The sequence below is a fragment of the Hyla sarda genome, chromosome 8, assembly GCF_029499605.1.
Source record: "Hyla sarda isolate aHylSar1 chromosome 8, aHylSar1.hap1, whole genome shotgun sequence".
In the NCBI taxonomy this organism is placed as follows: Eukaryota; Metazoa; Chordata; class Amphibia; order Anura; family Hylidae; genus Hyla; species Hyla sarda.
Genome location: NC_079196.1, coordinates 18,351,668 through 18,365,798, shown reverse-complemented (window position 1 = coordinate 18,365,798; position 14,131 = coordinate 18,351,668). Strand labels below are relative to the sequence as shown.

Sequence of the window (14,131 nt, the reverse complement as noted above, 5' to 3'; positions counted from 1 at the left end):
TTAGAGGTGGCCACACACCTCATTCTTGGTTCTGCTGAGCCTGTGTGCTGCTGTTCCTCTAATGTGCATGGACAAAGCAGTACGAGACCGCGGACCGGAGGGGGTGTAAGCGCAGAACAAATTGGGTTCATACAGCATTCAGGGCCTGTTGGATGGAGGGTGGCCATAAACCACCCCACTGCCGCCATTACCATCTATTATTCATATACAGGAGCAGATTTACAGGCCCATTATTTCATAGAATCTATCGTTTTTTGCGACTTTTAAAAAGCCCAGCACAAAGGCCAAGCCAATATCCTGCACGGAATGGGCAAAACTACGTAATAATAGCCTTATAAATTTAAGCACCGGGCATGCAAATTAATAGCCAAATGCTGGATCCGGTTGCCTCTCGTTGTTGCAGAGATCATTTTTCGGGCTTGACAAGGGGTTATACAAGAAAAAAAAAAAAAAAAATAGATGACTCCAGAAAGTTAAACAGATCTGTAAATTACTTCTATAAAAAAAATCTTAATCCTTCCAGTACTTATCAGCTGCTGAAGTTGAGTTCTTCTTTTCTGTCTGACCACAGTGATCTGACACTTCTGTCTGTCTCAGGAACGGTTCAGAGCAGGAGAGGTTTTCTATGGGGATTTGTTGCTAATCTGGAAAGTTCCTGAGACAGACAGAGGTGTCAGCAGAGAGCACTGTGGTCAGACTGGAAAGAACTACACAACTTCAGCAGCTGATAAGTACTGGAAGGATTGAGATTTTTTTTATAGAAGTAATTTACAAATCTGTGTAACTTTCTGGAGCCAGTAGATATGAAAAAAAAAAAAAAAAAAATGATTTTTCATGGAATACCCCTTTAATACAACTTCTGGAGCCTTTGTTTTTCTTGCAGACTCCCAAAGGATAAGTGGTTGTAGAACATGTATGCAGCATAGCCCTTCTGACATCTGTAAGAGCCCCCATTGATTATTTCAGTGTTTTACAACCAGGGTGCCTCCAGCTGTTGCAAAACTACAACTCCCAGCAAGCCCAGACAGCCAACGGCTGTCTGGGCTTGCTGGGAGTTGTAGTTTTGCAACAGCTGGAGGCACTCTGGTTAGGAAACACTGCCCTAGGGGACTTGTATGAGCAATCGTTTGATTGTTCATACAGATCAATGTAGGACACAAGCTGGGAGCTGTATTTTTGTAACAGCTGGAGGCACCATGGTTGGGAAACACTGGCTTATACTCTATCATACTTACCCGTTGCAACTAATATACTTACTAGGAGGTGCCCTATATACTCTTAGGGCCAATGCATGCTACTCCGGGAGGACATTCAGGAGCCGCACAACTGGAAATGTGCCGTCCCCTTTAACAGGCTTAGGCTGGGTTCACACCACGTTTTTGCAATACATTTCCCGTGTCAGGTTTTTGATGAAAAACGGATTCTTTAAAACCGGACTAAACTGTATCAAAACATGTGTACAAATTTTAACCCGTATACGGTTTGAAAAATTATGTCTGGTTGCATCAGTTTTTTTAAAGAAAAAAAACATACGTTCTTAAATTTTCACTCCATTATGAATAAAGTTTCACTTGTTTGATTGAAATTAGAGATGAGCGAATTTACAGTAAATTCGATTCGTCACAAACTTCTCGGCTCGGCAGTTGATGACTTATCCTGCATAAATGAGCTCAGCTTTCAGGTGCTCCGGTGGGCTGGAAAAGGTGGATACAGTCCTAGGAGACTCTTTCCTAGGGAGCACCGGAAAGCTGAACTAATTTATGCAGGAAAAGTCATCAACTGCCGAGCCGAGAAGTTTGTGACGAATCGAATTTACTGTAAATTCGCTCATCTCTAATTGAAATTCCAAAAAAAAAAAAATGCGCAAAGTCAAAAACCATATGGTGCAAACCGGATGGAACCGTACGCACATATGGTTCTGTATGGTTCACATTGAGTCCCATGTTACAAAAAATAAAAAATAAAAAAAATAAAAATAAAAAAAAGGTATACGGTTTGAATACGTTTTTTTTTTACCCAGACCAAAAAACGTGGTAGGCTAAGGTTTTGGGTACGGGAAAAAAAAAAAACTGACAAAACCGTACAGGACACAAAACAGATGCAACCGATACATCGGTTGGCATACATTTTCAATGGAGAGTCAACGCATACGGTTTTCAGTACGGTTCCGTGCGATTTTCATATTGAAAACGTATACGGGAACTGTACTGCAAAAACGTGGTGTGAACCTGGCCTTACACCAGAATTGTAATTTCCACAGTGTACACAGTGCAGCAGACTACCATTGAAAAACAATGGAAGGCTGCAGCATTGGGATCCCCACCCAGAATAGTGTGTGTCTATACTTGTACAACTATATGTGGTGATACAGTTTTTTGTATTTTCTTGTCTTTGGGATTGGGTTTCGAGATGGCTTTGGTCTTTCGGTCACCTGCTGTTATAAGGCGGCATTCACACCACGTTTTTGCAACACAGTTCCCGTATCAGGTTTTTGATGAAAAACGCATTCCTCAAAACCTGTCAAAATTGTATCAAAATGCGTGTACAGATTTTAACCCGTTTACGGTTAAAAACCGTATAGAGTTTGAAAAATCATGTCCGGTTGCATCAGTTTTTTGAGAAAAAGAAGTATACGTTTTTAACTTTTCACTCCATTATGAATAAAGTTTCACTTGTTTGCTTGAAATTCCAAGAAAAAAAACTGTGCAAAGTAAAAACCCGTTTGGGGCAAACCGGATGGAACCGTACGCACATACGGTTCTGTGCGGTTCCCATTGACTCCCATGTAAAAAAAAAAAAAAAAAAGCGTAAACGGTTTAATACAGTTTTTCACCCGGACCAAAAACCGTGGTAGGCTTTTGGGTACGGGAAATATAAAAACGGACAAAACCGCACAGGACGCAAAACAGATGCAACCAGATGCATTGTTTGGCATACGGTTTTCAATACGGTTCCGTACGGTTTTCAAATTGAAAACATATACGGGAACTGTATTGCACAAACGTAGTGTGAATACAGCCATACTCCAGAATTGTAATTTCCACAGTGTGCACAGTGCAGCAGACTACCATTCAAAATACAATGGAAGGCTGCAGCATTGGGAACCCCACCCAGAATAGTGTGTGTCTGTCTATACGTGTACAACTATATGTGGTGATACAGTTCTTGTATTTTCTTGTCTTTGGGTTTGGAGATGGCTTTGGTCACCTGCTGTTATAAGGAATATTTGACTATTTCTTCTTCCCATCCATCAGTCCCGATCCGCCTCCGTTCTATGACACCCGTCTTTCCATGTGGCAGTTCTGCGTGTTCTTCATCGGCCTCTACATCCATAGCTGAGCACTAGAGAGCGCCTGAATACCGGCCCCGGAACGTCACGAAAACTTCTACAATGATTTATGAAAAATTTCTGCCAAACCTGCAGGAGCCCGGTATCCAAATAATGAACTTTTTATTGATCCCGGGCAATTTGCTGACAAATGAAGTCAGTCTGTCTGGTCTTGGTATTAATAACATCTGACCCCTTGTGTCTGAGGGGGAGGAGGACGAGCGATGGAAGCCAATATTTACATTGTGTAATTGATGTATTTACACAGGATATTATATAGCTGCCAGAGGTATATTGTGTGATTATACCAGTCATGTAACACTATACAGAGATCCTATAAGGTGTGAGGTGCGGACCCCATATCCCTGTGCTGTGTCCTGTGGTATCAGATCCTATAAGGTGTGAGGTGCGGACCCCCTATCCCTGTGCTGTGTCCTGTGGTATCAGATCCTATAAGGTGTGAGGTGCGGACCCCCTATCCCTGTACTGTATCCTGTGGTATCAGATCCTATAAGGTGTGAGGTGCGGACCCCATATCCCTGTGCTGTGTCCTGTGGTATCAGATCCTATAAGGTGTGAGGTGCGGACCCCCTATCCCTGTACTGTATCCTGTGGTATCAGATCCTATAAGGTGTGAGGTGCGGACCCCATATCCCTGTACTGTGTCCTGTGGTATCAGATCCTATAAGGTGTGAGGTGCGGACCCCATATCCCTGTGCTGTGTCCTGTGGTATCAGATCCTATAAGGTGTGAGGTGCGGACCCCATATCCCTGTGCTGTGTCCTGTGGTATCAGATCCTATAAGGTGTGAGGTGCGGACTCCATATCCCTGTGCTGTGTCCTGTGGTATCAGATCCTATAAGGTGTGAGGTGCAGACCCCATATCCCTGTGCTGTGTCCTGTGGTATCAGATCCTATAAGGTGTGAGGTGCGGACCCCATATCCCTGTGCTGTGTCCTGTGGTATCAGATCCTATAAGGTGTGAGGTGCGGACCCCATATCCCTGTGCTGTGGTATCAGATCCTATAAGGTGTGAGGTGCGGACCCCATATCCCTGTGCTGTGGTATCAGATCCTATAAGGTGTGAGGTGCGGACCCCATATCCCTGTGCTGTGTCCTGTGGTATCAGATCCTATAAGGTGTGAGGTGCGGACCCCATATCCCTGTGCTGTGTCCTGTGGTATCAGATCCTATAAGGTGTGAGGTGCGGACCCCATATCCCTGTGCTGTGTCCTGTGGTATCAGATCCTATAAGGTGTGAGGTGCGGACCCCATATCCCTGTGCTGTGTCCTGTGGTATCAGATCCTATAAGGTGTGAGGTGCGGACCCCATATCCCTGTGCTGTGGTATCAGATCCTATAAGGTGTGAGGTGCGGACCCCATATCCCTGTACTGTGTCCTGTGGTATCAGATCCTATAAGGTGTGAGGTGCGGACCTCATGTCCCTGTATTATGTCCTGTGGTATCAGATCCTATAAGGTGTGAGGTGCGGACCCCATATCCCTGTGCTGTGTCCTGTGGTATCAGATCCTATAAGGTGTGAGGTGCGGACCCCATATCCCTGTGCTGTGTCCTGTGGTATCAGATCCTATAAGGTGTGAGGTGTGGACCCCATATCCCTGTGCTGTGTCCTGTGGTATCAGATCCTATAAGGTGTGAGGTGCGGACCCCATATCCCTGTACTGTATCCTGTGGTATCAGATCCTATAAGGTGTGAGGTGCGGACCCCATATCCCTGTGCTGTGTCCTGTGGTATCAGATCCTATAAGGTGTGAGGTGCGGACCCCATATCCCTGTGCTGTGTCCTGTGGTATCAGATCCTATAAGGTGTGAGGTGCGGACCCCATATCCCTGTGCTGTGTCCTGTGGTATCAGATCCTATAAAGGTGTGAGGTGCGGACCCCATATCCCTGTGCTGTGTCCTGTGGTATCCGCTGCCATGAAGGGTGGACTTTGTCTGTATAATGGTCAGGTAGGTGGTACGTGTCACAGTAACATCCACATGATGCCAGGACACAAGGTCTCCAGCAGGACATTGCCCATCACACTGCCCCCGCCATCTTGTCTTCTTCCCATAATGCATCCTGGTGCCATCTCTTCTCCAGGTAAGTAACACACAGGCACCCGGCCGTCCACATGGAGAACGTCATCCATCAGACCAGGCACCTTCTTCCATTGCTCCAGCACTGATGTCCATTATAAACACTTTCTGTGGTGGACAGGGGTCACTTGGGCTCTGACCGGTTTGCGGGGCCCTGTACTTGCCTGTGTGATCGGACTCCTTTCTATCATATCATAGAAAGCAGGAGGTTTTTCAGCAGTTTGCTTTACAGCAGCTCTTCTGTGGGATTGGACCAGATGGCTAGCCTTCAACCCCCCCCCCCCCCCCACCACCACACACACATCAATGAGTTTTGGGTCACCGATTCTTCTTCCTTGGACACTTATGGTTGGTACTGACCCCTACATACTGGGGACACCCCACAAGACCGGCCGCTCTGGGGATGACCTGACCCCGGAGTCTACACATCACTATTCAGTCCTGGTTAAAGTCACTCAAATCCTTACACTTGGCCCTTTTTTCTGCTTCCAACATCCAATTCAAGGACACCTGCTGCCCGATATTAACCTGTCGGGCGCCATTGTCACAAGATATAAGTGTTCCTTACTGCCGATCCTTTTGTAGACAATTACTGGATTTATAGATACTAGATCGGTGGAATGAGCGGTGTACACATACACCCTCCGTGCTTTACACTTACCCTTCTCTCCCGTGGCTTCAGCTTTACGGGTCTCCCAGAAAACTCATCCAGATCCTGAGGAGAATGAACATCGTAGAATATAGGTCATACAAGGAACATTCCTGTAAAACACAAAACTCGGAGAACATTGGTGTCACACGATTCGGTAGAAAAAGGTCGAGACACTTTTGGCGTTATTCCCGTATAAATTGCTACTTTTAAAATTCTGCTGCTTATTTTTGGAAAAAAAAAAGACAGATGTTTAATCATGTGATCCAAGGGCTCAAATTTAAATGTAACTGCCATCCCACAATGCACTGCGAGCAGGCACGTCTAAGGGCACCATGTAGTGGTCCTTCAGTGGCAGATCCGCAGCATAAAATACGCTGTGGATCCGCTCGTCTGAACGTACCCTTTATACCGGTTTCCTTTAAAATACGCCGCTACGAGAAGAGACACTGCGATGCACGGTGTACTCGCACATTGCACGGTGAATCGTAGTGCACATGCCCAGTGACTTGCACATAACTTCAGTGTGTCTGCTCGTAGCGGCGTTTTGCCGCTCCGAGCAGGCACATCTAAAGGCACCCTGTAGCGGTCCTTCAGCAGCGGATGGGCAGCATAAAATACGTCGTGGATCCGCTCGTCTGAACGTACCCCAAGTCTACATTTAGGTTTGAAAGGAAAAGAAAACATCAAGAAACTCAACGTTCGTACATGAGAAGTAATGCAAAGATTTTATAAACTAACTTAAAAGGGGTATATCAACTGGCTCCAGAAAGTTAAACAGATTTGTAAATTACTTCTATTAAAAAAATCTTAATCCTTCCAATAATCATCAGCTGCTGAAGTTGAGTTATTTTCTGTCTGGCAACAGTGCTCTCTGCTTGTCTTGGGAACTGCACAGAGTAGAAGAGGTTTGCTATGGGGGATTTGCTTCTAAACTGGGCGGTTCCCGAGACAGGTGTCATCAGAGAGCACTTAAACAGAAAAGAACAACTCAACTTCAGCAGCTCATAAGTACTGAAAGGATTAAGATTTTTTTTTATAGAAGTAATTTACTAATCTGTTTAACTTTCTTGAGCCAGTTGATTTTATATATATTAAACAAAAGGTTTTTCCTGGATAACCCCTTTAACATGCTATTGTACAATGTGTAAAAAAGTAACAACCGCAAGAAATATGCTCAACTTTGTGATCACTTTCCTACCCAAAAAGGCAGGATCTAAGACAGTGGTCTCAAAATGTGGCCCTCCAGATGTTGCAAAACTTCAACTACCAGCATGCCCGGACAGCCGTTGGCTGTCCGGGCATGCTGGGAGTTGAAGTTTTGCAACATCTGGAAGGCCATAGTTTGAGACCACTGATCTAATTCCTCTGAGAAATCCAATGTAAAGAATCACGGTCCAACCAGCCAATCACAAAGCATTCCGGCTCCGAAGTAGGGGACCCATTAAAGGGGCACTCAGGAGAAATGTTTTAAAATCGTATGGAGCCTGAAAGTTAAACAGATGTGTATATGACTTCTATTTAAAAATCTTAATCCTTCCAGTACTTATCAGCTGCTGTATGCTCCAGAGGAAGTTGTGTAGTTCTTTCCAGTCTGACCACAGTGCTCTCTGCTGACACCTCTGTCCATGTCAGGAACTGTCCAGAGCAGGAGAGGTTTGCTATGGGGATTGGTTCATGTTCTGGACAGTTCCTGACACAGAAAGAGGATTTGTTATGTATAGGTTTTATAATAAAAACATATTTGATTAAAAAAAAGAGGTGGCAGCAGAGAGCACTGTGGTCAGACTGGAAAGAACTACACAACTTCCTGTGGAGCATACAGTACTGGAATGTTTAAGATTTTTATTATTATTAGAAATAATTTACATATCTGTATAACTTTCTGTTGACAGCCAATTTGAAAATAAAATGGGTTTTCCCTGGATTACTCCTTTAAACTGGTCGCCCAGGGTTAGAAAAATACTGCTTATTTCTTGCACAAACAGCTCCACTCCCGTCCACAGGTTGTGTCTGGTATTGCAGCTCGGCTCCATTAAAATGAATGGGACCAAGTTGCAGTTCTACATTCAACCTGTGGACAGGAGTGGTGATGTTTTTGCAAAAAAGGGGCAGCATTTTTTTTTTTTTAATCCTGGACAACGCCTTAAAGGGGTACTCCACTGGAAAACTTTTTTAAATCAACTGGTGCCAGAAAGTTAAACAGATTTGTGAATGACTTCTATTTAAAAATCTTAATCCTTCCAGTACTTATCAGCTGCTGTATGCTCCACAGGAAGTTCTTTTCTTTTCGTATTTCCTTTCTGTCTGACCACAGTGCTCTCTGCTGACACCTCTGTCCATTTTAGGAACTGTCCAGAGCAGGAGAGGTTTGCTATGGGGATTTGCTCCTGCTCTGGACAGTTCCTAAAATGGACAGAGGTGTCAGCAGAGAGCACTGTGGTCATGACAGAAGAGAAAACCAAAAAGAAAATAATTTCCTCTGTAGTATACAGCCACTAAGAAGTACTGGAAGGATTAAGATTTTGTAATTTACAAATCTGTTTAACTTTCTGGCACCAGTTAATTAAAAAAAAAAAAAAAAAGTTTTCCACGGGAGTACCCCTTTAATGAATGTCTGTTAATGGTGTTTCTCATCTTCTAAATAGTTGGGACATGTCATTACTTTACGATTAATGGAGGTCCAACCCCTGGGACAGTGTTTCCCAATTACAGTGTCTCAGGCTGTTGCAAAACTACAACTCCCAGCATGCCCGGACAGCCAACCGCTGTCAGGGCATGCTGGGAGTCATAGTTTTGCAACAGCTGGAAGCACCCTGGTTGGGAAAACACTGTCCCAGGGATCTTCACTGATCCTGAATAGGAAGGAATCACAGTGCCTGTTAAAGGGATACTCCGGTGGAAAACAATTTTTTTTGTTTTCTAATCAACTGGTGCCAGAAAGTCAAACAGATTTGTAAATGACTTCTATTTAAAAATATTAATCCTTCCAGTACTTATCAGCTGCCGAATGCTCCACAGGAAGTTCTCTTTGAATTTCCTTTCTGTCTGACCACAGTGCTCTCTGATGACACCTCTGTCCATATCAGGAACTGACCAAAGCAGGAGAGGATTGCTATGGCTTTGGACAGTTCCTGACATGGACAGAGGTGTCAGCAGAGAACACTGTGGTCAGACAGAAAGGAAATTCAAAAAGAAAAGAACTTCCTCTGTATTATACAGCTGCTGAGAAGTACTGGAAGGATTAGGATTGTTTAAATAGAAGTAATTTACAAATCTGTTTTCCACCGGAGTACCCCTTTAAGCACAGTGTAGTGTCCCCCTTCTAGGGCTTTCCTGCACGGCAAAGCTTCCCATCCTCCAGCTTTGTCGAGAAAAGCAGCCGGCCCCATTCACTTGTATGTAGCTTTTCTGCATTGACTTGCACAGTCGGTGCCAAGTGCAGCAAAGCTACATACAAGTAAATGGAGGCAGCTGCACTTCCCTGCACAGCTGGTGTTCGGGGGCGCTGCCGTGCAGGGACACCATGCTGGACCAGGATTGTACACCCTTCATTTTCCAGACAAGAGGTGGTCCCAGAGGTTGAACTTGTCATTACGGGGGGGAATCCCTCTTTAATGATAAATGTATTTAAAGATGCCCATTAAATCCTAAAGGGCGCAAATACCTTCTTCCCGCATGCATAAGTCTACGTGCACTACTTGTATTATTACCTCCATTATGAGTATTTTAGGGCCTCGCTGTTCCCTAAATGAGAAGTATTTACAACCCAAAGAAGCGCCTGGTTGCTCAAGAGGGGAGAAGCTTCTCTTTACCGAGCTGCTTGCTGTGAAACAACCATAGTGAATGAAGCACCATATAAAACCCACACCTTATTGAACTGAAGTCCTAGGGGAGTATCTGTAAAGCAGTGTTTCCCAACCAGGGTGCCTCCAGCTGTTGCAAAACTACAACTCCCAGCATGCCCGGACAGCCGTTGGCTGTCCGGGCATGCTGGGAGTTGTAGTTTTGCAACAGCTGGACGCACCATGGTTAGGAAACACTGCCCTAGGGGACTTGTATAAGCAATCGTTTGATTGCTCATATATATCAATGCAGGACACATGCTGGGAGTTGTAGCTCTGCAACAGCTGGAGGCACCTTTGTTTGGAAACACTGACCTAGGGGACTTGTATGAGCAATTGTTTGATTGCTAATACAGATTAATGCTGGGAAATGTAGTTTTGCAACATCTGGAGGCACCCTGGTTAGGAAACACTGCCCTAGGGGACTTGTATGAGCAATCGTTTGATTGCACATATATATCAATGAAGGACACATGCTGGGAGTTGTTGCTTTGCAACAGTTGGAGGCACCCTGGTTTGCAAACACTGTCCTAGGGGATTTTTATGAGCAATTGTTTGATTGCTAATACAGATCAATCCTGGGAAATGTAGTTTTGCAACAGCTGGAGGCACCCTGGTTAAGTAACACTGCCCTGGGGGACTTGTATGAGCAATCATTTGGCTGTCTGGAAATGCTGGGAGTTGTAGTTTTGCAACATCTGGAAGCACCATGGTTGGGAAACACTGCCTTAGGGGACTTGTATAAGCAATCGTTTGATTGCTCATATATATCAATGCACAACACATGCTGGGAGTTGTAGCTTTGCAACAGCTGGAGGCACCATGGTTATGAAACACACTGCCCTAGAGGACTTGTATAAGCAATCGCTTGATTGCACATATATATCAATGCAGGACACATGCTGGGAGTTGTAGCTTTGCAACAGTTGGAGGCACCCTGATTTGCAAACACTGTCCTAGGGGATTTTTATGAGCAATTGTTTGATTGCTAATACAGATCAATCCTGGGAAATGTAGTTTTGCAACAGCTGGAGGCACCCTGGTTAAGTAACACTGCCCTGGGGGACTTGTATGAGCAATAATTTGGCTGTCTGGAAATACTGGGAGTTGTAGTTTTGCAACATCTGGAAGCACCATGGTTGGGAAACACTGCCTTAGGGGACTTGTATAAGCAATCATTTGATTGCTCATATATATCAATGCACAACACATGCTGGGAGTTGTAGCTTTGCAACAGCTGGAGGCACCATGGTTAGGAAACACACTGCCCTAGAGGACTTGTATAAGCAATCGCTTGATTGCACATATATATCAATGCAGGACACATGCTGGGAGTTGTAGCTTTGCAACAGTTGGAGGCACCCTGGTTTGCAAACACTGTCCTAGGGGATTATTATGAGCAATTGTTTGATTGCTAATACAGATCAATCCTGGGAAATGTAGTTGTGCAACAGCTGGAGGCACCCTGGTTAAGTAACACTGCCCTGGGGGACTTGTATGAGCAATCATTTGGCTGTCCGGAAATGCTGGGAGTTGTAGTTTTGCAACATCTGGAAGCACCATGGTTGGGAAACACTGCCCTAGGGGACTTGTATAAGCAATCTTTCATTGCTCATATATATCAATGCAGGACATATGCTGGGAGTTGTAGCTTTGCAACAGCTGGAGGCACCCTGGTTTGGAAACACTGTCCTAGGGGATTTTTATGAGCAATTGTTTGATTGCTAATACAGTTCAATGCTGGGAAATGTAGTTTTGCAACAGTTGGAGGCACCCTGGTTAAGTAACACTTCCCTGGGGGACTTGTATGAGCAATCATTTGGCTGTCCGGGCATGCTGGGAGTTGTAGTTTTGCAACATCTGGGGGCACCCTGGTTGGGAAACACTGCTGTAAAGTGAGAGAGGGGGGCGGGGCAGCCACATTGGGCCATGGACTGTTTACAAAGGACAAGCTGCTGGACAGTGGAGACTTTCCATAGAGATAGATGTGTAGATGCCCGCGGACTTGCGGCACAACCCTAAATGGCGAGTGCGCGAGGCAGCAGAGCCATCGAGCCAGCTAAATATTAATGCCGCCTCTGGGAGACACCGCAGGCAGCTCTGGACGGTTCAAAAGCATTAAGGAAAGCAAATTACAAACAGGATGTATTCTCAGGAGCGCAGTGTGAGAGCGGGGAGGGAGAGCTAAACAGGGCGGAGGGGGGAGAAGACTCCCCACAGGGACCTTTCTCGGCTGAACGCTCAGCGAAAGACTCCCGGTTACACCGAAAGGGACAGAAATTAGCATTTAAATTGGATGGAATGAGATTTTGTGGTTTTATTTTATTAATAAATATAAACCAGTTGTCAGAAGAGTGAAGAGAGCAAGGGCATGGTGCTGGTAAGAGAAACAAAACAGGATTTACATGGGTCCTATAACCCATTCTGAACGCATGGTGGCGGGAGAGGGGGGGACCCCCGGAGGGCAGAGATGGAAGGAGGTTTATACAGAGATTTGTTCAGTAAACGGCAGCGACAACGGAGCGGGGGCTCACCAGGTCATCGTCGGTCTGGTCGTAGCTGATGTCCGATAGGAAGGAACCACAAGACTCGTCTACCACGGACAACCTGACAAAGAAAAGAACATTATTGGGGTCATGTAGGATGAAGGAGTTTGCAATTTATTAGAAACAGCGCCATCTTTGTTCAGGGGCACGGTTTGGTATTGCAAATTAAACAATTTCACCTAAATGGGTTGGCCGGCATCAGCAATAACCACCTAGGATGGGTGATTGCTGAGGGTCTCACTGCTGGGATCTCCAGAGCACAGGTCCCAGAATCCCCTTTGTGAGGGGAGAAGAACTGCACTTGCAAGGTCACCGCGCCATTCACTGCCATGGGACTGATCGAGATTGTGCTTAGCAATCGCGGTCCATCCCACTGAAATGAATGGGGTTGCGGTCGTAGAAGTGAATTACCACTACATTCACAAGGGACCTTTGTTCTTAAAGGGGTACGTACTCCGCTGCTTGGCATTTGAAACAAACTATTCTGCCCCTTCATGAAGTCACCACGCCCCCTCCCATAGACTTGCATTGAGGGGGCGGGACGTGACGGCACAAGGGGGGGCGGAGTTGTGACGTCACGATACTCCGTCCCCGTGGTTGGGAGGCATAAGACTGAGATCCTCCAGTGCTTCCGGCAATACATACAGGTGGGTGCTGCAGGCAAGATTGCGGGGGTCCCCAGCGGCGGGACCCCCGCGATCAGACATCTTATCCCCTATCCTTTGGATAGGGGATAAGATGTCTTGTGGCCGGAGTACCCCTTTAACAGTCAAACCAAGAATCTTTTATTGAAAAGAATAATGATAACAGTACAAAAGGCAAAAGTTAGATAGTAAAATGCCTCTTCAGGCATAAAATCACATAATAACAGATAAAACAGAGAACATGGAGGTTACATCATCTCGTTGCTTCGCACAGAAACAAAGAATATATCACATATGCATGGAAAACAATACAGATACAGGTTAATGGCAGGATCGGTCGTCCCAAACAGTCACCTCAAGCACATATAACACCTAGGAAAATTCCCCTCCCCCCAGTTCAATATAGAGAAAGGCAATTCTGCATAGGTGGGCAATAAGAGGAGGCCTGCCATTCTTCCCATAATTTATCAAAATATTCCACCCTGTTCTCACAAATGGCAGACAGTTTTTCACAAAGCATAATAAAGTTAACTCTATCAATAACCTTCTGAAATGACAATAACGGGGATTTCCATTGGGCCGCAATATGTATCCTGGTAGCCATAAGAATGAATTGAGCCATTCGAAAGGTGCGGAATGGCATCCTACTGGGTCTGTTGCTTAAAAGACAAAAAGATGGGGAACTGGGCATGCGTTCACCAAATAAATCTACCAGGACCGTATGAACCCTTCTCCACAATTGTGCTACCTTAGGGCAGCTCCACCAAATATGATGCATAGAACCATTAGTCTGACATCCCCTGAAGCAAAGAGGAGACACCGATGGGTAAAGTGTGTGCAATCTAGAAGGGACCATATAGACTCTATGTAGGATTTTAATAGATGTCTCCATTAAGGAGACCTGCCAACTACCCTTACTAATAGCCGTGCAACAAGCATGCCATTGGGGCAAAGATAGGGTCACACGTAGGTCACGTTCCCAGGCTACCATGAAGCGCACTTTAGTATCAGTAGGGG

At 45.2% G+C, this 14,131-nt stretch overlaps 1 protein-coding gene across 5 annotated transcripts in view; it reads right to left on the bottom strand.

Annotated features, from left to right (window-relative positions):
* LOC130284051 (rac GTPase-activating protein 1-like) overlaps positions 1 to 14,131 on the bottom strand; it is a 73,603-nt gene that overhangs the window by 35,259 nt on the left and 24,213 nt on the right. For all 5 annotated transcript variants that reach the window (XM_056533977.1, XM_056533978.1, XM_056533980.1 and 2 more), the window contains exons 5-6: positions 12,459 to 12,531; positions 6,092 to 6,145 (exon numbers count right to left, since the gene is read on the bottom strand). In XM_056533977.1, the coding sequence (XP_056389952.1) occupies positions 6,092 to 6,145; positions 12,459 to 12,531 (127 nt within the window). The remainder of the gene's footprint in view (positions 1 to 6,091; positions 6,146 to 12,458; positions 12,532 to 14,131) is intronic.